At 40.6% G+C, this 25363-nt stretch overlaps 1 protein-coding gene and 1 long non-coding RNA gene across 5 annotated transcripts in view; one reads left to right on the top strand and one right to left on the bottom strand.

Annotated features, from left to right (window-relative positions):
* The window catches only part of LOC116736336 (SLIT-ROBO Rho GTPase-activating protein 1-like), a 28786-nt gene extending 18252 nt beyond the window's left edge, over positions 1 to 10534 (bottom strand). For all 4 annotated transcript variants that reach the window (XM_032588715.1, XM_032588717.1, XM_032588716.1 and 1 more), the window contains exons 1-4: positions 10115 to 10534; positions 2231 to 2426; positions 1719 to 1773; positions 1525 to 1632 (exon numbers count right to left, since the gene is read on the bottom strand). In XM_032588715.1, coding sequence (XP_032444606.1) covers positions 1525 to 1632; positions 1719 to 1773; positions 2231 to 2426; positions 10115 to 10181 — 426 coding nt within the window. In that variant the 5' untranslated portion in view covers positions 10182 to 10534. The remainder of the gene's footprint in view (positions 1 to 1524; positions 1633 to 1718; positions 1774 to 2230; positions 2427 to 10114) is intronic.
* A 245-nt stretch (positions 10535 to 10779) lies between these two features.
* On the top strand, positions 10780 to 24089 carry LOC116736970 (uncharacterized). Its single transcript, XR_004342712.1, has 3 exons — positions 10780 to 11492; positions 23639 to 23713; positions 23806 to 24089. It is a non-coding gene; the product is annotated as an uncharacterized LOC116736970 (long non-coding RNA).
* The last annotated feature ends 1274 nt before the right edge of the window (positions 24090 to 25363 follow it).

Below are 25363 nucleotides of genomic sequence, written 5' to 3'. Positions count from 1 at the left end.
CCTCTACATGTGTCCCTTTTGTCATTACTGCAGTAACAGAGTTGATTTTAATGAGAAGTAACGTCTGCAGCTCTCTGCCGGGCCTGCTGCAGACTTTAACAAATTAAACACATGCGGACGCTAACTTTAGCTCTCCGTGTTCATTATTAATCTGGCTTCCGGCTCGTCTTTTATTCATGCCAGCTAAAGTGCAGCGACTGCCAGCGGCTCTGAGCCGAGGACCTCCATCACATCCGGCGCCGCTCGGCGGACAGACGCCCAGCAGAGCCGGCCGCCCCGGTGGCCATGGCGACGCAGACGAGCCGCGCCCGCCGGGAACGGGATTCATCCATCCTGGGATTCAAGACGGTTTAGCGTAATGCAATATTGATGCTGCCACATAACTGCTGGGCTGTTTAATGCATGAGTTCAGTTTCAATTATGAATGCGTTTGTTTGTGTGCGGTCAAATCCATTTGTTCATCTGGTGCTGCTGCTCTCAGATTATTTAAGGAAGTAAAGATATTTATATAATTAAGTGCAGCAATCACTCTAGTAGGATGTCATGCTTCAGATGCTTTGCTTCTAGATACAACAAACCTAAAAATCGAGAAAAAATAAAATACTGGGTCATATGGAGCCATAGAAAAGAAAATAATAAAATTTGAATATATGTATAGAAATATCTATGATTTTCTGCAAAGAGTGAGCGCTTTTACTTTCCTCAAAGATCCTGTGGAAATCTGTCTATGGAAGCCCATTTGTGCCACTCTGATGAAGAAATGAAAGTTGTATCTCATAATTATGATTTAGTTATTATATTATATTTCATTAATGTTATTATTATGATAGTAATAATAATAATAATACAGGTTTGCCTCTGAGTTTTTTCATCAGAGTGGCAGAATTGAACTTCCATATAAACCCCATAAAACTGAAGAGGATGGGTTTCTGCTCACCAACCATAAACGTTTGCTCCTTTGAAAGCAACCCAAACAACTGGCAATGTCTACGCAACAAGTTAAACTGTATCGTCAAGGCGACCATTGGTGTTTGTGAGCATAAAGTTCCTCTGGTTAGAAATTATGGGGATTTTATTATTTATTTGTCCTCTGCTAGTCCAAAACATCAGATGTAATCATGTTAAATAAATTGAAAAGCTACAAACATTTTTTGATTAATCTCAGGAATTTTCTGAAAAAAAGGAAATTTCTGAGCTCCAAAAGTCAAAAGGTTTACTAGAAAAAAAATCAATTAGATTAGAATTTTTTTAAAAACAAATTTGGAAATTTCATGTTTCAAAAGTCCAAAGTTTTTTACTTTTGGAAATTTTCTGAGTTTGAAAAGTCAACATTTTTGACATCTCGACCTCAGAAATGTCCTTTTTTTGGTGGAAATTTACTCCTTATTTTCTCTCTACAATGGCCCTAATACGATGTCGTACAGTCACACTTCTCTGACAGGTGCAGATTATTTTTTTAAAGAAAATTACTTTTTCAAATAGTTTTTTTTATATTTGAATTCATAATTTTTCTACAGCACTCACCCTTTTCAGGAGCCGAGCCGAATCCTCGCTGATGTGCGTCAGACGGCTGATGACGTTGTTCAGGTAGAGATCGCTGAGGGTGGCGTGGTCTTTGCTCTCCCTCCTCACCTTCAAATAAAAACATAAATCATGGTTAAAATGATTGATCGTTTCTCCGTGTCTCTTAGATTCCTTTGGAAAACACGTTAGCTCACCTGGTTTAGCAACAAGTACCAGCAGTTAACCGGAGAAAGCAGATTCTGATCCTTCCTGAAATTAGAATATTAATATTTTATAAATTTGGCCTTAAAATAAATATTCAGAGATAAAACATTTCTGGTTTTCTTTTACATCTGGCCTGTTTTCAGCTCGTAATATGGAAGCACAAAAAGTTATAGCATTAGTATACTACCAATACCAGCTGGCCACAGAAAAATTGCTAGATTGTTTTCTCGACTCATTTATTGGTACATAAATAATACTTAATTTTATGACAGCGTATTAGGACCTTTATAGGTAAAAAGTTATTTTTCACCAAAAAGCAAAAAAAAAAAAATTTCTAGAAAAAACAATGAAAGCTTCTTTTTTCTGTCTGCAGTTGCCCTGATACGCCATTGTTTAATTCTAATCCGTACGTCATTTACTTTTCTTTTCCAAAATGATTTCTTACTAATTTCAGATGTGACCTTTCAACCTTCAGATTATCGCAGCACAGATTTGAGCGTACTTGTATTGCTGATGATCTTTTGTGCTGCGTGTTTTGGCCATGAAGCGCTCTGCGAGCTTCTCCAGGTTCCTGGAATACTCCGTTTCGATCTCGGCCTTCTTCCTGAAGAAGTCCTGCAGGTCCTGAAGCAGCTGCACCCGCATCTCCGTCTGCTGCTCCAGGCAGCGCTGCTGCTCCGCCAACTGGGCCCGCACATCTGCAGCACAACCCAAAACACGACCCAGAGCGTAAGTGACAGAAAAACAGACAGATTCACATTCTTACCGCTGCTGTAATTTATGGGCTGATGTAAAAGTGTAATCAGTGGCCATCAGGATGAGATTTCTGTCAATAAACTGTGAGTAACCAAACCATCAGGGGCAAAACAATGAGCATAATCTGGAGATAAACACAGCAGAGCTGCAGGAAATCATGTTGTCTGCTGGAAATATTCAACATAAACCTTAAAAATCTGAAAAAATACAGATTAATCCCCAGATTTCTATTCTTTACACATGGACACAGTTGGGTTGAAATTATAACCCAAAGACAATCTTCATTGCTGCCAATTTAAATAACACAGTGGCAGCAATGCAAGTTAATTTACTTATTTTGATTTATTCGTTCACTTTTTAAAACTGCAGATTGTAATTAGTATTCATGTTCCCTCTAGTCTAATATTCCTATGGAAAACTCTCGTACAGCGTTAAAGAAATTACATTTCACGTCCAAAATCCCCACATACAAAATAATTTGAATTGTTTAATAACACAAGTATGAAGGAAATAAATTTTTCTATCTGTAGCCAATTTTATTTTATAGAGAAAATGTAAAAACCAAGAATATGAAGGCAGCAGCAGTTTTAAAAAAGCTAAAGTTCATCTTCCATTTCTGAGTTTTTGTTATTAATCTAATGTGGTGAAAAAATAGAAACAAAATTAGAAATGGACTAAATGCCCAATGTTTAGATATTTGGTAAATTTTGAATTGATCCAAAATGTTAATTTACTGTTTTGCGTTCCGTTGTCAGTTTATTACAGGGTCAAAATTTGAGTATTCACAGATCCACTTCTTTGCATATTTTTTTAACGGAAAATGACTCAAATTATTTGCAAAAATATCTGATTTTTTTCATGGAGCATTTCTAAAAGATGCAGCTGGGGTTCGCAGAGCATCGGAAGACAGTCACTGAAAAATAGTATTTTTTAAACGCCAAACTTTTTTCACATTTTGGCGTTTTCTCAAAAGTTTGACATTTTTTTCTCAGTATTATAACATTTTTCTCAGATTTTTATTTCTGCGATTTCTGACAATTTTCTTTTTTTTTCAACTTTCAGATTTTTTCCTCAGATAAAATTTTTTCTCAGAATATTTAAGTCAGAATTAATTTTATTTGCGGTGGCTCTATCCTCTCCTGTATGTCACTGATGTTTCTGGACATTTTAATACAAAGACTTGAAAACTGCATGTGAAAAATGTCCCTGAAAACAACCAGACATTTCTGTGGAGCACAAAGGACGTCTGGAGAGCAGGTTCAATTTCTTTACTCATCTCAACTGATGAAATAATTCAGCAGCTTTCATTCTAGTAGCTGATTTTTCTGCAGTCAGTTAATAATTGAAATTTTATTTTAAACTGATAAGCTTCTTGTTAAAATGCATAATTGGCTTCCTCTTCCTTCCTACACTCATCCTCACAGATGAAGGCTGTCCATTTTTCTCCCAGGAGTCACCTTGGACTTAATCGTGTGACCGAAATGAAAAGGCAACAGAGGAAAACACACACACACACACACACACTTGTAGTCAGCGTGGTAAAGCCTGGCTGCATGCTTCGCTGCTTCGCCGTGTTTCAGCGCTCCATCTTTCTGCAGCAAAGCGGAGAGAGCGAGCACCAAACTCTCTCTCTCTCACACACACACACACACACACCCTCAGCAGTCCCCAGAGAGCCTATCCACTCCACTACCTGTTGTCTTGGTAACCACACACAGTGTGTGAACCATGTGATGAGGAAGGTGAGGAGCCTGCGAATGCACCATCGACTTGCACACGGCTTCCAGATCTCTGTGGAAAACTGCCGAGTCTATGAAAACTCTTTTGTTGGAAGCGACTCTGAGTGTTTTATTGATTCTGGCATCATTTCGCCTTTCTTTGCTTAGTAAATTAAAATGGCTGCCATCTCGTGACGGTCTCGTACGGCAGCCTTGTGGACATCGGAGGCTGAAACAGTTTGGTATCATGAATGGATTTCTTCCTGAAACTAGAAACTGCAGAAGGAAATGTGAAGGTTTTATTTCTTGGAGCAGTTTTATTTGTCCAAAGGTTTAAAGCAGCTGATCAGTCTGGTCAAAATGTTTCTTTCTAAGGCATTTGGTGGATTATTAATTATAAATATCTAGAGAAAGAAAACAAAGGAGCCAAACACAACTTGGCCTGTTAGCTTGGAAGCTAACTAACCCATGGTTAGTTTGACTTTTATTCATGAGAAGCTGATTAAGCAGCTCTGATTTTCTTATCTGTAATTATTTGTAGCTTTTTCAACTCTTAGGATGTTTTTCCACCTGTCCAGTCGACTCGGTTCGGTTTTGGACCAAAGCTGTAAGATCTGCTCCACCTCCAGCTGCTGTGGTTCTTTTTCTCTCTGCTCTGAGTCAAACCAACCTGTTCCCCTCCTGGCCTGTGGGGGCGCTGCACGAGGAATCACTGAAGGAAACGACACAAAAACCTTTAAAGACACTGAGCACAACTTCCTTTTACACCAAATGGAAACAAAATGGAGGCATCAGATTTAGCGGTTGGAGGATTTCTCTTTGGACCACAAGTCATCTCTCCTGCTAGCGCTAAGCTATTGCATTTGTTTGGATTGTATTTACCCAGAATGCCCTGAACTGTAGTCCAGTTCCTGCTTTTGTCACGGTCTCTGGTCCACTTGGCGTTCTCATGTGGATTCAAACTGAACCAGAGATCACTTCAACCGAACTCAGACCAGAGTTAGCTTAGCATTCAAACCTCACCAACCGAACTGACTTTTAGGTTTTTACTGGTTTTAATGTTTGAATAAATATTCTAAGTTAAGCTTGTAAAGCTCAGAGATCTGAAGAGAGGATCTTCCCTCCACACAAACTGTTCAGAATAATGCTATATGCAATAATGCTATATGCTACGTCGCTAGTTGTTCATTGTTGATTGAAGCTGTTAATCTAATGTTGATTGAAATCCTCTGTTGCAGCAACAGAGGAATAAATTTAAAGCCAAACTTTCAGCTTCATTATGAACATCTAAAAATCTGTCAAAATTATCTTAAGGTTTTATTTTATTTTGAAAATAAACTCAAAATGTTGGTTTGTTGTAATTTGTTTGTTTTCTATGACCAACGACGTTAATCATGGAAAGTGAATTTTTGAGATTTAGCTGGAAATCAGTTGACTAAAACTCATCAACTTATTGTGAAGCAATAAGGTAAAAAATTGGTTTGCTTTCATTTTAAACTTAAAATATACATTTGTTATCAACAATGTTAACTCACATTAGTTTGTAAATTCACATTTATAATTTTGAAGGATATTTCAGGTCTCCCTGCAAACAACCATGAGCTTCTTCATCAAACTGTAATACAACAAAATGTCTTTGATCAGAGGCCCTTTCAGATTTGCTGCAACGCTGACTGCTACAGGAGAGGCAAACCATCAGAAATGCTAATGAAAACTTTTGCTACTGCCTGGCAAACCCGATTTTCCAAGTCAAAATTACAACTTTTCAACTGGGAACAAAGAGAAAATAACATGAAAACATTCTGAAAAGAGAATTTTAGTCTTTCTTAAATGTGAAAAACTGGTAAAGATTCATATTAAAATTCTCTAAAATGATATCGTAGTTCTCTATAACGCAACAAATTCACTTGTAGCCGTCAGAAACAGAAACAAGCTGTGATGTACTTCAGTTTTAGCTCCATTTTCCCTGAATTCCCAGTTTGCTCTTCATCTGGGATTTCAATCTCAACATCAAAGACTGCGAATGCAAACATACAAAACGACGTGAGAATTTCACTCCACTTTACATAATTTCCCATCAGAGACAAACATGTTTGTCAAATTAAATACCCCGAATGCAGCTGTTTCCAAACTATTTATTAAACTGTAGAAACTATACAGAAAAAACGAGGCTCTGATTGTCTACAAAGAATTGCAGATAAGAAAGTCAGAATGAACTGAGCTCAATCGGCTCCTCATGAATGAAATTAAAACAAAAGCATGCTCGCTTCCTGTGAATAAGACAAAAATTCGGTTCAGTGTTTCAGAGCAGGAGGAGATTACATCAATGAAACTCATCGGTTTGGATCACAGCTTGTTGGAGGAGAAAAGAGGAAATCCGCTGTTCTCTTCCTGTTTGATCTCTGAAATCGCTCCTCCTGGAAACCTCCTCGTTACACTGTAAACGGCTTCTTTGATCAGAGGAGCTGCCGTCAGGACGCCGCAGCATGGCGAAACATCCAAGAAGAAAAACCAGGCAGAGATGCTGTCTGGTTAGAGATCAGGATTATATTCATGCAAAAGTTTCCTTGGTTTTCTCCTGTTTTAATCACCTTTTTATTTGGTGTTTTATTCTGTTTAAAGTTGCTTTCTCACCTAATAGTCTGGTAGATTTGGTTTTATTTGGGACCAAAGTTGCAACATTTGTTAAATTTTTAGCTGCTGCAGTTCTTTTACAAACCAACTTTGAGCAACCTGTTCCCCTCCTGGCCTGTGGGGGCGCTGCACCAAGAACCACTGAAGGAAACAACACAAAAACCTCTGAAGACACTGAGAGCAACTTATTTTCATGAAATGTAACTAAAAAGGGGCGTCAGATTACTATTCTCTCTTGTCTTTGGCTAAAAAACCATGAGTCATTTCTCCCACTAGCGCTAGTGCTAGCTTAGCACATTTGTTTTGGTTGTATTTACCCAAGGTTCCTTGCGCTGTAGTCCACTTCCTGCTTTCAGAGCGGTCTCACCCCGCCTTGCGTTCTCATGTGCTTCAGAGTTCAGACCTAGATTGGTGGAGCTGCTCTTAACTTTGTTACGTTCTGACAGTTATGATGTGTAACCATGGCAACAGTGTATTGATTTCTACAACCGGGAGCTCGAAAGCTCAAATCATAGCTGAACTATGACCCCAAAGGAGGAAGTTGAAACCTTCCATCCATCATGATGATCAAGGATCTTATCCCCTACTCCAACATCCTTCTAACCAGACCCAGACTTTCAGAGGTTCAGCAAAAGCCCAAGAAGTGGATAAGCAGAGCTCTGCCACTAGTCAGAGGCCTCTTGGGATTGGCTGGAAGCCTGACTGCTGCTGGAGGACCTTGCTGCCCACAGCATCACCATCCTCAGCGGCTCTTGCATGAGATGAGTTACGACATTTCATTTCTCTTGGAATAAATCAAGTATTTTTCAATTGAATAAAATCAAATATTTTTTAAAAAGTATAAAAATTACAGGTAAAATTTGAGCTCCTACAATAAAATTTAGCCAAATTTTCAACTATATTCAGTTTGGATTATATTCAGTCTCCCTGATTGTGTTTATGATGACAAAATGTAGTTAATAACTGTAGTTATGAAACAGTTCCTTAAAAAAACATGAGTTGTACAGAAATTGTTCAAAAATGATACAAATGTCATGAATCTTCCAGCAGTTTTACAGAAAACTATAGAACTGGACAACAACAAGGAATACTTTGGTGTCAGAAGACGACAAATACGCCTCAAACAAAAAACTTCATTTGTCTCCTCGTTTCTCAAGACCAATTCTTCTCTAAAATGGGATTTGATTTGATCAAATAATATCCTGATAAAGAGGAGGGGGTAATTGTTTTGCGTCTCTCTTCCTGTAAGCCTCTTTAATTGGCTGCTGATGAAGTTTCTCTAATTAGTCTCTAAAACCAACAGTTAATGTTGTCCATCAAAATCCTGTGAATATAAGGAGGAATTTTCTGATCGAGTCGCCATTTTGGTTAGAAATGAGATGCAAAACGTTTTTGTAACAATATGGAAGAGAGAGATTGAATGACTGGAGATTTCTGCAGCTGTATGAAGCTAATTAATGCAGCTTTGCCCCTCCCCCACTTGTTGCTGCTGGGCTTTTTGGGGGGGTTTTCTGTTTTGGTTTCGGATCATCGTCCTGCTGCATAACCTGGATAATTGGTTTCAGCTTAAAGTCACAAACATCAGATGTTCTCCTCCTGCAAGTCCTGCTCAGAGACCGCTCTAAAAGCAGGAAGTGGACCACAATGCATGGCATTCTGGGTAAATACAACCTAAACAAACATGCTACGCTAGCAGAAGAAATGGATTGTAGTCAAGAGAAATACTTAAACTGCTCGGATCTAATGCTACTTCACTTCGGTTTCCATCTGGTGAAGAAGGAAGTTGCTCTCAGTGTCTTCAGATGCTTTTGTGTCGTTTCCTTCAGTGGTTCCTGGTGCAGCGCCCCCACAGGTTAGGAGGGGAACAGGTTGCTCAAAGGCTGTTAGTTCGGTAGATTCAGTTCGATTTGGAACCAAAACTTCACCATCTGTTCCTTCTCCAGCTGGTTCTCTTTCTCAAACCAACCAAACGCTTTAACAACCTGTTCCCCTCCTGGCCTGTGGGGGCGCTGCACCAAGAACCACTGAAGGAAACGACACAAAGCTGAAGAAAACACTGAGTGCAACGTCTTCACCAAATAGAAACAGAAATGGAGGCGTCAGATTTGAACGGTTGGAGGATTTCAAAAGACCACAAGACATTTCTCCTGCTAGCGCTAGGCTAGTGCATTTGTTTGATTATATTTTATTTACCCAGAATGCCCTGGGCTGTAGTCCACTTCCTGCTTTTCTCCGTCCGCTTGCTGTTCACATGTGCATTCCAACTGAACCCAAACGGAGGTTTGCAGACAGACAGTAGGTCACTTTTTTGGTCCTCTTCAGTTTGATTATGGAGTTGGTTTTCATCTAGCAAATTTTTGACTTTAGAAACTCAAACATTTTCAAGTTTTTCTTTTCTAGAAATAGATCAACTTTAACCTATGGAATCCTTTTTTTTAATCTATGCCAAGCAAACGGTAAACGGACTGAACTTGTTCTTTCAGTCATTTTACACCTCAAAGCCACATCCACCCATTGGCTCAACATTTCTCCACCCAGACGCAGAAACTAAAGCTTCTGCAGCTTCCCTTTTACTCTGCAGTTAGATCTTCTTCTTCTTCTTCGTCTTCATTTGCATTTTCTCATTAGCGCGATCTTCCTCTCCATCATTCAGACCGAGGCGGTGTCGCGACCGCCGCCGGGAGCTCAGTGGCTCTGCAAGCGCCAATATGTATTGTCAGCACTGTGCGAAGTCAGCCCTCTACCTTTCCACCTCACCTCGCCTCCCCTCCGAGGGAGCGGCGGCCGCCCTGTGTATACATTACACACCACCTTCTGCACCGACCAATCAGGAGCCGCAGCAGCGAGGCAGACTTGGAAAGCACATAGTTACAGCAGCGGATCCATACATTTGGACCGAGGCGGCTTCCCCCCGGTCCGCTGTGGCCCCTCGATCTGGTTCCAGTTAAACCAATCACTCAATCAGAGGAGAGGAAGATGGAGGATGATGATGGGTGGAGGTGATTTAAGCTGCCAGGTTTTGATGTAAAGGTCATCGCGTGACTTCACCTGAGCATGCTGCAGGTAGATTCCCGGAGAAAACCACACACACACACACACACACACACACACACACATGCAGCAGACATACACACCTCTTCATCATCCTCCTCCTCCTTCCCTGAGGCGCCATGCAGCACTCAGGATGAACCCAGAATCCTGACGTCCCACCGCGAGGTGTCAGAATCCCACCCTGCCCGGTGCATGAAGCTGCAACAAAGATGAAAACATGACCTCACCTTTCACTTGGCTCTCATATTCTGCCAGGATTTCTTTGTCCTTCTTGCTTTTGTTTGAGTTTGACATCTCGTCCTGGTGGAGGTGACCGATCAACCGGACTGCCGAAATATATACATAAAAAAATACAATCCAAATTATTTCCCTCCGTGTGCTCCGCCCGAGGCTCCCTCAGCCGCACACATGCTCCTCACATCCATCCAGTGCCGCAGCCGCACAGCCAGTAGTGGCCCCGCACCTCCACGCTGAGGAGGAAGAGGAGGAGGAGGAAGAGGAGGAACAGACACGTGCACACACGGGCGCGCGCGCACGCAGTGTACTCTGTTTGATGCTATCTTCACCCCGCCGTCACCTTTTTTACCCACGCAGATATAAAACCAGAGGAAACGAAATGAATGAAAAACGCCGGTGGGGAGATGGGTGTGTCGGCGGCGTGGGCGGGGTTAGAGGCGCGACTGACGGCCGAGGAGGCCAATTAGTCACAGAGCACTCAGAGGGTCTTTTTTCCTTCTCACTTAATTATTATTTTAAATTTAATTCGTTTTTATTTTTATTTAATCATTGCAAAAAATAAAAATAAAAAATAACGTTATATTAAGATCTTTTATTGATCATTTATTGTCCGTTAAGCCGGATTTTTTTTCTTCCGTTTTGCACACAGGAGACTGAGATCAGTAGCACATGTCAGTGTGAATTACAAACAGTTCAGCCGAAGCTCAGAAAAGTCTTTATCGCCACCTGCTGGTCAAAGTGTAACTGCAACAGTTCAAATCCTGAATCAGCTCCTCGACTCGATATGAACACTTGATAACAATGAGATGCTCTAGAAAGACTTTATCAATGTTTTTGTTGGGGTTTTTTAGCAATGATTCAAATATTAATCTGAAAACTCCAACAGTTAATGCAACCATAAACTTTATATAACTTTCTGGGAAAGTTTGATGCAACACTCAAAGTTTGAGCTCATTTGCAGATTTGATGGTGAGCATCAGTTTTCAAGTCTTGCAACGGATTCTTAGGTCTGGCCTTTGACTAGGCCATTACAATCCCAGCATCTAGGCCGTCCAGTAACATCTCTGGCTGAATGTTTAGAGCAGTTATCCTGCCGGAAGGTGAACTTCAACAAAACTGCATTTAAAATACACTTTTCCTCAGAAATCTCGTCTCCTACAGATAAAAAAATCAAAACATCCAAAGATCTGAACTTGTTTTTCTTTACAGCTTCATATTATTGCTGGAATTGATGAGCCATGAGTTTCTTGGCTCGTCAAGGACTTGAAGCTGAAATGTTTCGCTGCATAGAGGAAGACCTTCGGGACGTCAGAGTTTCCTCTGGGATGAAGAAACGCCGGAGCAGAGCTTGCTCAACGCTGGCAGCAGGTGGGTTGGAAGCTTCTGAAGCTGATTTTCTGTTCAGTTTAGAAAAATTTGGAACATTTTAATTCCTATTCAATTGAAATAATGTTTGGCTCTAATTGAGAACCTGACTTGGCAGAACAAGAGTGTGAGTTCTCAAAATGCGTTTAAAAGTCTCTAGTTATTGGTGGAAGCTGATGAATCAAGACAGTTTAAATTCATATCACCTACATTGTGCTGATGTCCATCAGGATGCGACAATATTTACAGAAAACCATATAAACTCGAGAGCTAACGTAAAAGGGAACTGTTCTGAACATGGGTGGCAGTCACATGCATTAATAGGGTTGTTAAGGTCACTAACGGGCCAAAACTCGTTACCTTAGGTCACAACCAAGGTTGTTAAGGTCACTAACGGGCCAAAACTCGTTACCTTAGGTCACAACCAAGGTTGTTAAGGTCACTAACGGGCCAAAACTCGTTACCTTAGGTCACAACCAAGGTTGTTAAGGTCACTAACGGGCCAAAACTCGTTACCTTAGGTCACAACCAAGGTTGTTAAGGTCACTAACGGGCCAAAACTCGTTACCTTAGGTCACAACCAAGGTTGTTAAGGTCACTAACGGGCCAAAACTCGTTACCTTAGGTCACAACCAAGGTTGTTAAGGTCACTAACAGGCCAAAACTCGTTACCTTAGGTCACAACCAAGGTTGTTAAGGTCACTAACGGGCCAAAACTCGTTACCTTAGGTCACAACCAAGGTTGTTAAGGTCACTAACGGGCCAAAACTCGTTACCTTAGGTCACAACCAAGGTTGTTAAGGTCACTAACGGGCCAAAACTCGTTACCTTAGGTCACAACCAAGGTTGTTAAGGTCACTAACAGGCCAAAACTCGTTACCTTAGGTAACAACCAAGGTTGTTAAGGTCACTAACGGGCCAAAACTCGTTACCTTAGGTAACAACCAAGGTTGTTAAAGTCACTAACGGGGCCATTAAGGTCACTAACGGGCCATTAAGGTCACTAACGGGCCATTAAGGTCACTAACGGGCCATTAAGGTCACTAACGGGCCAAAACTCGTTACCTTAGGTCACAACCAAGGCCATTAAGGTCATTAATGGGCCAAAACTCGTTACCTTAGGTCACAACCAAGGTTGTTAAGGTCACTAACGGGGCCATTAAGGTCACTAACGGGCCATTAAGGTCACTAACGGGCCATTAAGGTCACTAACGGGCCATTAAGGTCACTAACGGGCCAAAACTCGTTACCTTAGGTCACAACCAAGGTTGTTAAGGTCACTAACAGGCCAAAACTCGTTACCTTAGGTCACAACCAAGGTTGTTAAAGTCACTAACGGGGCCATTAAGGTCACTAACGGGCCATTAAGGTCACTAACGGGCCATTAAGGTCACTAACGGGCCATTAAGGTCACTAACGGGCCAAAACTCGTTACCTTAGGTCACAACCAAGGTTGTTAAGGTCACTAACGGGCCAAAACTCGTTACCTTAGGTCACAACCAAGGTTGTTAAGGTCACTAACAGGCCAAAACTCGTTACCTTAGGTCACAACCAAGGTTGTTAAGGTCACTAACAGGCCAAAACTCGTTACCTTAGGTCACAACCAAGGTTGTTAAGGTCACTAACAGGCCAAAACTCGTTACCTTAGGTCACAACCAAGGTTGTTAAAGTCACTAACGGGGCCATTAAGGTCACTAACGGGCCATTAAGGTCACTAACGGGGCCATTAAGGTCACTAACGGGCCATTAAGGTCACTAACGGGCCATTAAGGTCACTAACGGGCCATTAAGGTCACTAACGGGGCCATTAAGGTCGCTAACGGGGCCATTAAGGTCACTAATGGGGCCATTAAGGTCACTAATGGGGCCATTAAGGTCACTAACGGGCCATTAAGGTCACTAACGGGGCCATTAAGGTCACTATAACGGGTCAAAACTCGTTACCTTAGGTCACAACCAAGGCCATTAAGGTCATTAATGGGCCAAAACTCGTTACCTTAGGTCACAACCAAGGTCGTTAAGGTCACTAACGGGCCAAAACTCGTTACCTTAGGTCACAACCAAGGTTGTTAAGGTCACTAACGGGGCCATTAAGGTCACTAATGGGACCATTAAGGTCACTAACGGGCCATTAAGGTCACTAACGGGGCCATTAAGGTCGCTAACGGGGCCATTAAGGTCACTAATGGGGCCATTAAGGTCACTAATGGGGCCATTAAGGTCACTAACGGGCCATTAAGGTCACTAACGGGGCCATTAAGGTCGCTAACGGGGCCATTAAGGTCACTAATGGGGCCATTAAGGTCACTAATGGGGCCATTAAGGTCACTAACGGGCCATTAAGGTCACTAATGGGACCATTAAGGTCACTAATGGGGCCATTAAGGTCACTAACGGGCCAAAACTCGTTACCTTAGGTCACAACCAAGGTTGTTAAGGTCACTAACGGGCCAAAACTCGTTACCTTAGGTCACAACCAAGGTTGTTAAGGTCACTAACGGGGCCATTAAGGTCACTAACGGGGCCATTGAGGTCACTAACGGGCCAAAACTCGTTACCTTACTACACAACCAAGGTTGCTAAGGTCACTAAAGGCCCATTAAGGTCACTCAGTTTCGGTTAAGATTGCTTTCGATCCCTTTAAGGTCACTAATTATGCTGTTAAAGTCAAATTATGCTGTTAAAGTCACTACCAGCCCTTTAAGTAACTAACATGGCTGTTAAGGTCACTAATGGGAACATTAAGGTCATGTTGCTCACTGGTTCTACCCCGCTCAGTGTTTGGGTCACACATTCCTGACAAACCAAACACATCCCCTTTGATACCATGCTAGTTGTTTTGGTCTGAAGTTCTGAAGAATCGTTTGGGGAGATGGATGCTGTTTCCAAAGTTAGAAATGAAATCTGAGGTCACGTGAGGTCAGGAGGCCGGAGCAGCGACTCGTCCTGATCGCCCCACTACTGACTTCAGTTTTAGTGTGATCATTCTGACAGTTGATGTTTAGAAATATAAACTGTCAGACTGACCAAAGTCTGTATATCGGACTTTGATCGGAGTTTTATTGAACATCTGCAGCTTCTTCAGTTCGCTTCACGATCAGCTGACTGTGTGTTTGCTGAATCGCCACCAGAGGGCAGCAGACTTCTCCGCATCCCTCGGACAATGAAAGCAGGGTGAGGCTTAAAGCCTCTGCAGTGAAACCGGCTGCAGAAACTCAGCCTGGGCGGATAGATTAACCCACCATGACTGAGCTGCAGTTACACACTGAATCTGCAGAGCTTTTTACTCCGTTTCCCTCTGGGACCGTAGAATTTTACACAAAACAAAAGAAAACCTGGAGGGGAAGGTTAAAGCAACACCCAGAAATCTAATTCACTCTATAAAACATTTTAGTGTTTCTGGCCTGTTGGTATCATTTATGAACCGCTAAGTTCTGTTTTTATTTTTTATGAAACTGATCCTTATTTTACTCCATATGTTCTGTTGTACAATGGAGTCGTTCTAAAAACAGAGAAAACTACATTAAAACATCGTAATATTATGACTTTATTCTCATAATACTACAACTGTTTTAGGGCCATATGAAGAAAAAAATTACCAGTCATATTATAAAAGTTGTATGACAATAAAGTTAAAATATAGTTGAAGTAATTCTTTTTTTCTCAGTTCTGAGAAAAGTCACAATTTTCACAAAAAAGAAAAATTCTGAGAAAAATCAAAGTTCTGGGGAAAAAGTGTGATTTCCGCCACAGTCCTCCTCCATGGAGTTTCATCACTTAAACACAATGTTTTCTACCTTTTTTTTTTTACTTTTCAGTAAACTCACAATTACATATTAGCATGAAAAAGTGAAAAGGTTTGTTGGTTTTGGGTGAATTTCCAAGATCATGGAACAAAAAACAGCAGGAACTGACTGGAGTAATTTTACTGTAAACACAAAAACTGCCGAGTCTGGACGGCCACAGAAAAAGCTGCAGCGGGCCACATTTTGCCCCCGAGCCTTGGGTTTGGCACACATTCTCTAAGATGTGTTTTCTTATCGTTTTTATTTTTATTTTCTTATCGTTTTTATTTTTCAAGTCTTTAAGTTGTGTTTTGCTTTTCTTTCATCATCTGTTTTGAAAAAAACGTATAAAAAGCTAAACGACCCAAACGTTCTCTGGGGACTCTTTCTCCGGACCGCACCGGACCGGACCGCACCGGACCCGACCGCACCGCACCGCACCGGACCGGACCGGACCGGACCGGCCCTCTGTCTCCTCTTCAGTGACATTTGGAGCCGCTCCTGTAATAAACAGCCTAATTTTGGGAGCAGATATGATCAGTAGCCTCACTAAGGTCATAGCATATGGAATGCAGTTAGTGCCCTGCAGCTGCACACAGCCTGTGTTTCCACGAGGAACCAGAGACCCGATGGTTCTGTTTCCTGTTGTTCAGTCTCATCTGTCCTGGTCAGAAGAGCAGAACTCGGCGCCGGTGAGCCGACAGATTCAATCTGTAAAACCTCACAAATCCTCAAAGACCTTGAGCTTCAAAACTGCTTCCAACAGTTTTAATGAGATCCAGGTAACCGTAGCAACAAGAGGTTTCATTGGCTGTCTGAAACTCTGTGGCTGCGCACAGCCTGTCAGCTGGCTGAAAAACACAACTCAGTAATCAAACACGTTTTTGTATTGTTTTCTGAATAAACACAAAATTGCTTTATCAATAATTTCAGTGTGTTTTCATTTTATAAACTCACTGTATAGTTCCAGTTAGTTATAGTTTTTATTTATTTCAGTTAGCAGAAATGTTTTCTCAATTAGTTTTTGTTATTTTATTAGTTTTAGGTCATTTTAATAACTCTGGTTATTCTGTCACACTTTTAGTTGCTCTTTGAAGAAAATCAGATCAAAGTTTTTACGCACTCTGTCCTTTTAAACAACTTTTTCATGACATTTTATTTATTTTGTTCATCCGGTCGTTGATGGAAATGAACTCGACGGTCCACCATTTTCTAGCTAAAGCTAGCGATTAGCATATTCGGCCATTTTTTATCTCCATTTAGACGCATCGCTAAGTACATTGTTTCACATTGGAAGGGAATGTTAGTGCAGCCTGACAGCCTCAGAAAACTTAGATTTTTATGTTATTTTAAATTGTTTTGGTGTTTAAGTGCTGGTAATGAGGATTACATGTTAACATTCGAGTGTTTTTTACAGAAAGTCTTTTTTATTCACCGTTATGCAGACGACTGATTTATTTCTGCTCATCCTCCGTCTGACCTCAGTTTCCTAGAAAACATCAAAGCTTCGCTAGCCATGAATTTTCTGAGCTTTAATAAAAAGAAAACAGATGATTTCATTCAGTCTCAACAGTAATTCAAACATTTCTCCTCCAAACTCTGGTGACCTGGATCCATATGTCCACAAATTCTTGGGATTTTCATTAATGCCTGGATGCTAAACTAATCTGAAACATAATCTGGAGATAATAATCCATTCTGTTATGACAACTTGACTTTATAATTATAATTGTATTAATTCTGACATGTAGTTTTAGTTTTTGTTGTTTTTCTCTGTTGGTGTCTTTCAGTAGCTGAGTTTCTGTTTTCAGTTTTTTCCCGCCTGTTTTGTTGTTGTTGTGTTTCTTTAGTTATTTAATTGCTTCCTGTTTATATACCATAACAATTTTTCTGTTGATTTTTGTTCCAGCTGCATCCGTGAGCAGTTTTCACAGTTTTTTCCGGATGCAGTCATTTTTCCTTTTCCCCATCATTTCTTTCATTCTTCACAAAGACATTCTACATTTCCACCATTGTTGTGTAATTTGTTTGTGTCGCTTTTTGCAGCTTTGTTCTTCCAACAGCTTGTGTGCATTTTCAGTTGAAACGTGAACAGAAACAGAAATCCAGCGCTTTGGTGGCAGAAACTCGGCAGCAGAGTATTTGATTAGGACATCCAAACACCATGCTGCGCTCTGTGGCAGAAATCCATTAATCCACATTCATGTTTCTGTCTGAAAAGGATGAAAAATGCGTCTGAAAAGCATTTCAGACGGAGCAGAAAAACTTATTACTGTCAGATTTATCTCCAGCCTTAAAGCAGCGGCGGCGGTTTGTGCAGCTTTAACGCTCTGTGATGATAAACGATCCTAATTGAACAGTTAGACATTAAACCTCCAGCAACGAGGCTCCTGACTGATAAGATAATATCCCACCCACCCTCACAGAAACACTTTTCCCGCCTTGAACTCGTGTGCTGCCATAGTTTGGGTGTGTTTTGTGTGCTGCAGGATGCTGCGTCGCTCGCCGCCGGGCGATTCTTCTGCTGTTTGTTTGAGCTGAACTCCGATAATCTGGTTCAGGGAACGTGATGGATAACAGGATAATTAACAGATTATCTGCTCAAGTCTTGGCCAAGTCCTCCAAGAAGCCAAACTTATTTGTGTGTGAATTATTTTCAGATGTAATTTTAGGCTTTTAATTGAATTGTGAAAGTGAAATGCCTATAGAGTGATTTATTTTGAATGTTTGCTTCTTTTAATTTAAAGGCAGCGGATGGCCTGATAGTACATTCTCACCTTGTTCATCAGACTTCCTGGATCCATTTGGATTATGGAAAATGAAGGGATTTGTTATGAGACTATCAGGATGTTTTCCCTCCTGATAATCCAGTAGATTCAGTTTGATTGAGATCAAAACTTCAACACCTCCAGCTGCTGTGGTTCTGAGTCAAACCAACCTGTTCCCCTCCTGGCCTGTGGGGGCGCTGCACCAAGAACCACTGAAGGAAACGACACAAAAACCTCTGAAGACACTGAGAGCAACTTCCTTCTCCACCAGATGTGTCAGATTTTAGCGTTGGAGGATTTCTCTTTAGTTTTTGGCTAAAAACCAGGAGCCATTTCTCCTGCTAGCGCTAGGCTAACAACGTTTGTTTTGGTTGTATTTACCCAGAATGCCCTGTTCTGTAGTCCACTTCCTGCTTTTGGAGCGGTCTGCAGTTCGCTTGGCGTTCACATATTCGAACCGAGACCGAGGTTGGTAGGCGGACCAGAGTTAGCTTAGCATTCACAACTCAAGAAATGAACCGGACTTTTTAGACAAACTGACTGGAACATGATTAACATGAAGGCACCCTAAAACTCATGTTCCCAAAATATGATGTCAACAACAATAATTTGGATAATTAACAGATTAAAATCCTCCAACCAGTAGTTTCTATCCAAACCCAGCAGTGAACTCTAGATGTGTACCGCTGCTACTTTGTAGGAACCTCGTCTCCTTGGGGTTAATTTCAGCGTCTGCCCACGCCGGTGCTCAGTCAGTAAGTTTCTCCCTGAGGTTGCTCCTGTTTCGCCTGCTTCCTGAGAGAGCGATTGTAGTAAAGCAAGGATCAAACACGGATCATGTCAGATCGTATAATCTGGGCGCAAAGTGAAGAAGGGTTTTAAGAACCGCGCTGGTTCTGCCCTGAAATCCCTGCAGTTCTCCAAAAACAGACATTAAACTCTTGAATCGCCATCGCAGGCTTTGGAAAGAGGCAAAGCAGCAGCAGCAGGTTTTTTCTCTGCTGCTGTAAATTAGCTGCGACTCCAATAACAAACACAAAGAACTGAAACTATAATCAAAGCCATCTGAGTCCCAAAGCTTCATCAGGAAACAGTTCAAATGTTCTGAAGAGTTTTAATACAAAACTAAATTTAAAAGTTATTTAAGAGAAATATTGATTTTCTTTCACCTTCAACAAGAAAACTGAGCAGGTGACGTAACGTTTACCGAAGAGCGAAGCAGATTCAGTTTTCAAAGAATGTTTGAACGACCTTTGCTTCACGTTTTTTAAAACTTTCTGCAGCTTTCTTAGATCTTGCATTGTTTTATTTCACAAATTAAAGCCAGACAGCTGTTTCACTACAGAAGCATGTCACTAATTTGTGTGGAATGTGTTTATGCAGCCGTGTTTCGCTGCCATGTTCCAGCTGCATCCAAGACGTGACCAGAAAGAACGGAATTATTGCTTCTTTCAGTTATTAGGTTTAAATGGCCTCCTCCTCATGTTCCTTCTATAGAGGCCAGCAGAAGGAACCACTGATAGTGGAGAAGCTTTGTGGAAGTGATGAGCAGCTTTAGCAATGCTGTTTACTGCAGGTTTTACTTTGAATTTATTCTTCGTGCAGCCTCTGTTTCGTCTCTACCAAAGACTGGAAAGGAAAGTTTTATTTAGCCAAGAACAGAAAAATAACTGAAAAATGTCCCAATGAAAGGATCTAATCAGTCAAAGTCTTTTCCAGCAGCCATTGTACAGCGCATTCAATGCTAAAACCAGCTGACCAATCAGGTCAGTTAACGCCTGGGCTTTGCTACGATTGCTTGTAACCGGTAAACCTTCTATGGATGCAAACTCCACTAAAAACCCACCTGTTTATTATTGTATTTGAAATGTAATCAATTACAAATTTATTGATGGAACTTGACTTAATGATTGATTCTATATTGCATTGTGTTTCTGTGTTTGTAATGATGTAAAGCACTTTGAAATGCCTTGCTGCTGAAATGTGCTATACAAATAAAATTTGATTGATTGATTGATTGATTGATTGATAGGTAACAGCTCCACTCGAATGTGACATCTTAGCAGGACGTTTTCCAAACATGAACTTGTTGCCAAAAGTACAAGTTAATGTCTGTTTTTAGTTCTAGCTAATGGAATTAGCTTCTGCTACTAGTGATAGTTGTAGCTAATGGCCGTTAGCTAATGGCGTTAACTCTAGCTAAAGGCATAAGTTCTAGCTAATGTTGTTAGCTCTAGCTAATGGTGTTAGCCCTAGCTAATGTTGTTAGCTTTAACTAATGTCGTTAGCTCTAGCTAATGTTGTTAGCTCTAACTAATGTTGTTAGTTCTAGCTATTGTTGTTAGCTCTAGCTAATATTGTTAGCTCTAGCTAATGTTGTTTCCTTGGTTTTTACCATCGTCTGATTGAACCATGTGTTTGTTCCAGAGACTGTAGGGTTTGTTGTAGCTCTCCAGTGTTTATCTTCTTCTGTTTTGCGACTGGTTCTGGTATTCGCCCTTCAGCCACACCTGGTATTTGTCTAATTGCTGCACTAGTTTGAGATTTGGTGATGAGCTTCAGCTGTTTCCCGTTTCCTTTGATCATCTCTGTCATATTTGTGTCTGTTTTTGCCGTGTGGCGTATAAATCTCTCCGTCTTTCCTGGTTTAAAGTTCAAACGTTTGGATTATCTGCTGTTTCAGCGCCACGGGGGAAGAAAACCAAAAGGCTTAGTCAAAGTTTCAGTTCAGTGCCTGGAGGTTGATCACATGTGTTAGAGTTTCTCTGTTCTGTAACATAATGAAGGACATTTTTTCCTTTTTCCTTTAACTGTGATGTTGAATCGGAACTCTAATTATTAACCATATTGTTAATTAATTATAGATGATTTTACAAGTTTAATAAAACTAGTCTCATACTAGAGGAGTAAATAAAATAGTTTATCACATAATTCAGAAAGTGAAACTAGATTTAAAATAGAGAGAAATATTGCCAGAGGTGAATAAAATACCCAAAACTTTTACTCAACAGAATCCGTCCAAGAAATGATGCAAGTCGGATTAAAGAAGTATTTGGTAAAAAATGCTGAGGAACTGATTAAAACAGAATTTAAAATTTGCATCATTAAACAGACCAAAATATTAAATTATGTGGAAGTGATTTTTTTTGTTTTTTGCCCAAAAAAATTGGAAATTTTTTTTTTTGTCAATATTCTTTTTCAAACATCACTTGGCAAAAAAGTGATTTTTCTTTTGATTTGAAAAAATAAAGCATTTTTTCTTTGGTGTTTTTGTTAAAATGTTTTTCTTTTTCCAAAAATAACTTCATAATAGGACAAACAAAATAAAATATGACATAGATTATGATTGTAGAAAGGTGACAATATTTTATATGTATTTATGTGTTTAATAATGCCATATAATTTCAGTATTGCTGTCTGAAATAAGAGAGAAAAACATATATATTCATATAAAACGTGTGTCAATGTTATCAAATTATTACATGTTGCCTCATAATCCCTGATAAACTCCATGCAGCCTGTAATCTGACACTTCTAACCATAAATTCACTTATCAGCTCTCCACAAAAAGCAACAGAAACGTTTCCTGTTATTGCAGCAGCCGTCTTTTGTTCTGGTTCTTCAGACCCGATTCTCATGATAAAACTTTCTCCTCCTCCGTTCTGCATCTTGGTCATAATTGGATTCTGATCCGGTTTGGTCTGTTTGTGTGTTGATGTGGTTTCAATGAGGAGGAGCGCTCCAGTGTTGCTTCAAACCGACGGCAGACAGGCGAACAAATTGATTAACAATAGAATCGATCAGCAGCAAATTCATGCAAAAGGAGCCACAACCCATAACTGAGACCATAGAAAGTTTTTAAACATATTTCATTTTTATGGATCGGATGAAATTCTGAGACGATGAATTTTAGGATCTTATGATCTCTAAGCCAAAACTATAAGAAATAAAACCCTTTTTGTGGGACAAAAAAGGATTTTGAGTTTTTGAAATGGGAGAAAATGTTGAACTTTTTCCTGGAGACGTTTTTGTATATTTCTGGTCGCTTCCTGCTTGGATAAAACCCAGAAAGGAGAATCTGTTCTGTTTCTCTCCATTCAAATCTATTTACACGTCTCATTTGTGCTTGATTACTGTAATTTATTTTGCATTATTTATTTGAAACATTTTGTCTTATGTGACAAATCCAAACAGTTTTCCAGCCAGGTCTAAAACATCAGGGCAAACTGTTTATTATTACATCTGCAGCTGTGTTTTATCAAATAAAATCCCAAATTCAAAGCTGTCTGGAACATATTAATCATGGATGTTTTATGTTATATTCAGATCAAATTAATTATCCATTTATTTGTTTAGTAGGAGAAAAAATAAATGTTTGGCTTTTCCTTTAAAGAGATGATCAATTATTTCCAGTTGGAGGAAGAAACTGAAAATCTGACTCTGGAATCAGATTCGAAAACTTTGTGAAAGCAAACGATCTTGATTCAGACGTAACGGGTTTTTAATCACCTCAGAACCGAACCGAACAGAACCGAACAGAACAGAACAGAACAGAACAGAACAGAACAGAACAACAATGCCTGAATAACTCGTGTTCAGGGTTTTTGGCTCGGTACTTTAAACTGTGTTGCCTTCACATGTCAGAGATATTTTTCTCTCCAGGCGAACGCTTTGTTCTGCTTCCTCTGCTGAACGGGCCGGAGAACCCCAGAGGGAACCAAGTCATTAGGTTACCTAACGCTGCGAGGAGAAGGTCAGCGAAGGTTTTAGACATGTTGGTTCTTTTCAGCGTCTGAAACAGGAAGTGAGCAGAAAAACAGCCAAGTTCTGGAAAAAAGTAATGAGGTTCTGGTCAAATTATCAACCATTTAATATTTCAAAATTACATAATCACATGGATCAAAATATGAAGTTAAGTGGAAATTTTGGTATTTTAGCAATAAAAATGACAATAAATCGTATAAATAATAAAATCAGGTCAAATGAAAATGTTTCCAAATCAGTTTCTTTCAATAAAAAACTTCAGAAACTTTAACTAATCTGCAGATGTTTGTCTGGTGAATTTTTAGTAAAAACATGTTTGTTGTTCATTCAGTGGGTAGAAAATCCAGAAACTTTATTTATTATTTTATTTATACTCCTAAACCAGTTAGTAAAACTGCTGATCTGTTAGACTTTAAAAGTTCATCTTCATTTATTTTCTGATAATACCTATAGTTCCAGGTAGTTTTAGTTTTTCCCCTTTAATTACTGTTTTTATTTATTTCAGTTAACAAAAATGTTTTGTCAGTTTCAGTTTTTGTTATTTCACTAAATAACAAAAAGCTCCATAAAGAGAGAAATCCTCCAACTGTTAAAACCTGGCGCTGCTCCATTTTGTTTATATTTCATGAATAATAAAGTTTTGTGTCGTTTCCTTCAGTGGTTCTTGGTGCAGCGCCCCCACAGGCCAGGAGGGGAACAGGCTGCTCAAACGGTTTGGTTGGTTGCTGAAAAAAACCACAGCAGCTGAAAATTTACCAACTTTTCTCCTGGACTTAATTTATGATTGATCTGTAAAATATGTTTGTTTTTTTCTACCAACTTGCTTCCACAGAACCCCCATCAGAACCGCAGGTCCAGACTCCCAGTCCGGTTTATGGAGAGGAAACTCAACCGGATCCAGACCAAAGTAAGGAGCTTTGATTTCCTCATAAGCCGAAACGCTAATGTTCCAAAACGTTTCCTTTTGGGAAAACCGCCTTGTTTTCTCTCTTTCCTCAGATTTAAATCAGATTAAATACTTTATGACGGACCGTTGATTGATTGAACCAAGAAGGAGGAACAACCTGCACAAATGTAGAACAACAAAATATTCCTTTTGCTGCCATTTTCCCTTTAAATCCAGTTGAAGCCGAACGTTTTATCATTGAGCTGTTTGGTTAAATTAGTGTCTGAATGTTTCTGTTAACGTGATTTAAACAACTTCAGAAAGTTGTAAATATGTCTTCATAAGGAAAGGGTGTACTTTCTTTTTCAAATTGCTGTGTGTTGAGTTTTCACCCTCAATTATTGAATTTTGCTGGACAATAAATGGTCCCAGAAATTATTGTGATGAACAATATTGTTGTTTTGAGACCATTTTAAGGTAAAATAATGGCAATAATGCAAGAACACATTCTCAAACTTTAATAAGCGTTTTACATATCTGAGATAAATAAAACAACAAATAAAATGAATTAAAAAGTCTCTTTACACAAAATGATCCTTCAAAATATGGTTTAGTTTAGTTTCAAGACTTTTATCATCCAGATTTTGGTAGAAGATGCAAATGGAAATCATTGAGTTTGTTTTAATTTATCATTTGATTTATTGATTTAACTGGCCTGGTTGTCCTGTTTCCATCCATCCATCCATCTTCTTCCGCTTATCCGAGGTCGGGTCGCGGGGGTAGCAGCTTCAGAAGGGAGGCCCAGACTTCCCTCTCCCCAGCCACTTCTTCTAGCTCCTCCGGGGGAATCCCGAGGCGTTCCCAGGCCAGCCGAGAGACATAGTCCCTCCAGCGTGTCCTGGGTCTTCCCCGGGGCCTCCTCCCGGTGGGACGTGCCCGGAACACCTCACCAGGGAGGCGTCCAGGAGGCATCCTGACCAGATGCTCCTCAACTGGCTCCTCTCGATGTGAAGGAGCAGCGGCTCTACTCTGAGTCCCTCCCGGATGACTGAGCTTCTCACCCTATCTCTAAGGGAGAGCCCAGCCACCCTACGGAGAAAACCCATTTCGGCCGCTTGTATCCGCGATCTCGTTCTTTCGGTCATGACCCAAAGCTCATGACCATAGATGAGGGTGGGAACGTAGATCGACCGGTAAATCGAGAGCTTCGCTTTTTGGCTCAGCTCTCTCTTCACCACGACGGACCGGTACAGCGCCCGCTTGACAGCAGACGCTGCGCCAATCCGCCTGTCGATCTCCCGCTCCCTTCTTCCCCCATTCGTGAACAAGATCCCGAGATACTTAAACTCCTCCACTTGGGGCAGGACACCCCCCCTGACCCGGAGAAGGCACTCTACCCTTTTCCGGCTCAAGACCATGGCCTCGGATTTGGAGGCACTGATCCTCATCCCGGCCGCGTCACACTCGGCTGCGAACCGCTCCAGCGAGAGCTGCAGATCACGATCTGATGAAGCCAAAAGGACCACATCGTCTGCAAAAAGCAGAGATGAGATCCTAAGGCCACCAAATCGGATCCCCTCAACACCTTGGCTGCGCCTAGAAATTCTGTCCATGAAAGTGATGAACAGAATCGGTGACAAAGGGCAGCCCTGGCGGAGTCCAACTCTCACC

Source organism: Xiphophorus hellerii, chromosome 17 (genome assembly GCF_003331165.1).
Source record: "Xiphophorus hellerii strain 12219 chromosome 17, Xiphophorus_hellerii-4.1, whole genome shotgun sequence".
NCBI lineage: Eukaryota > Metazoa > Chordata > Actinopteri > Cyprinodontiformes > Poeciliidae > Xiphophorus > Xiphophorus hellerii.
This window is presented reverse-complemented; position numbering and strand designations above follow the sequence as displayed.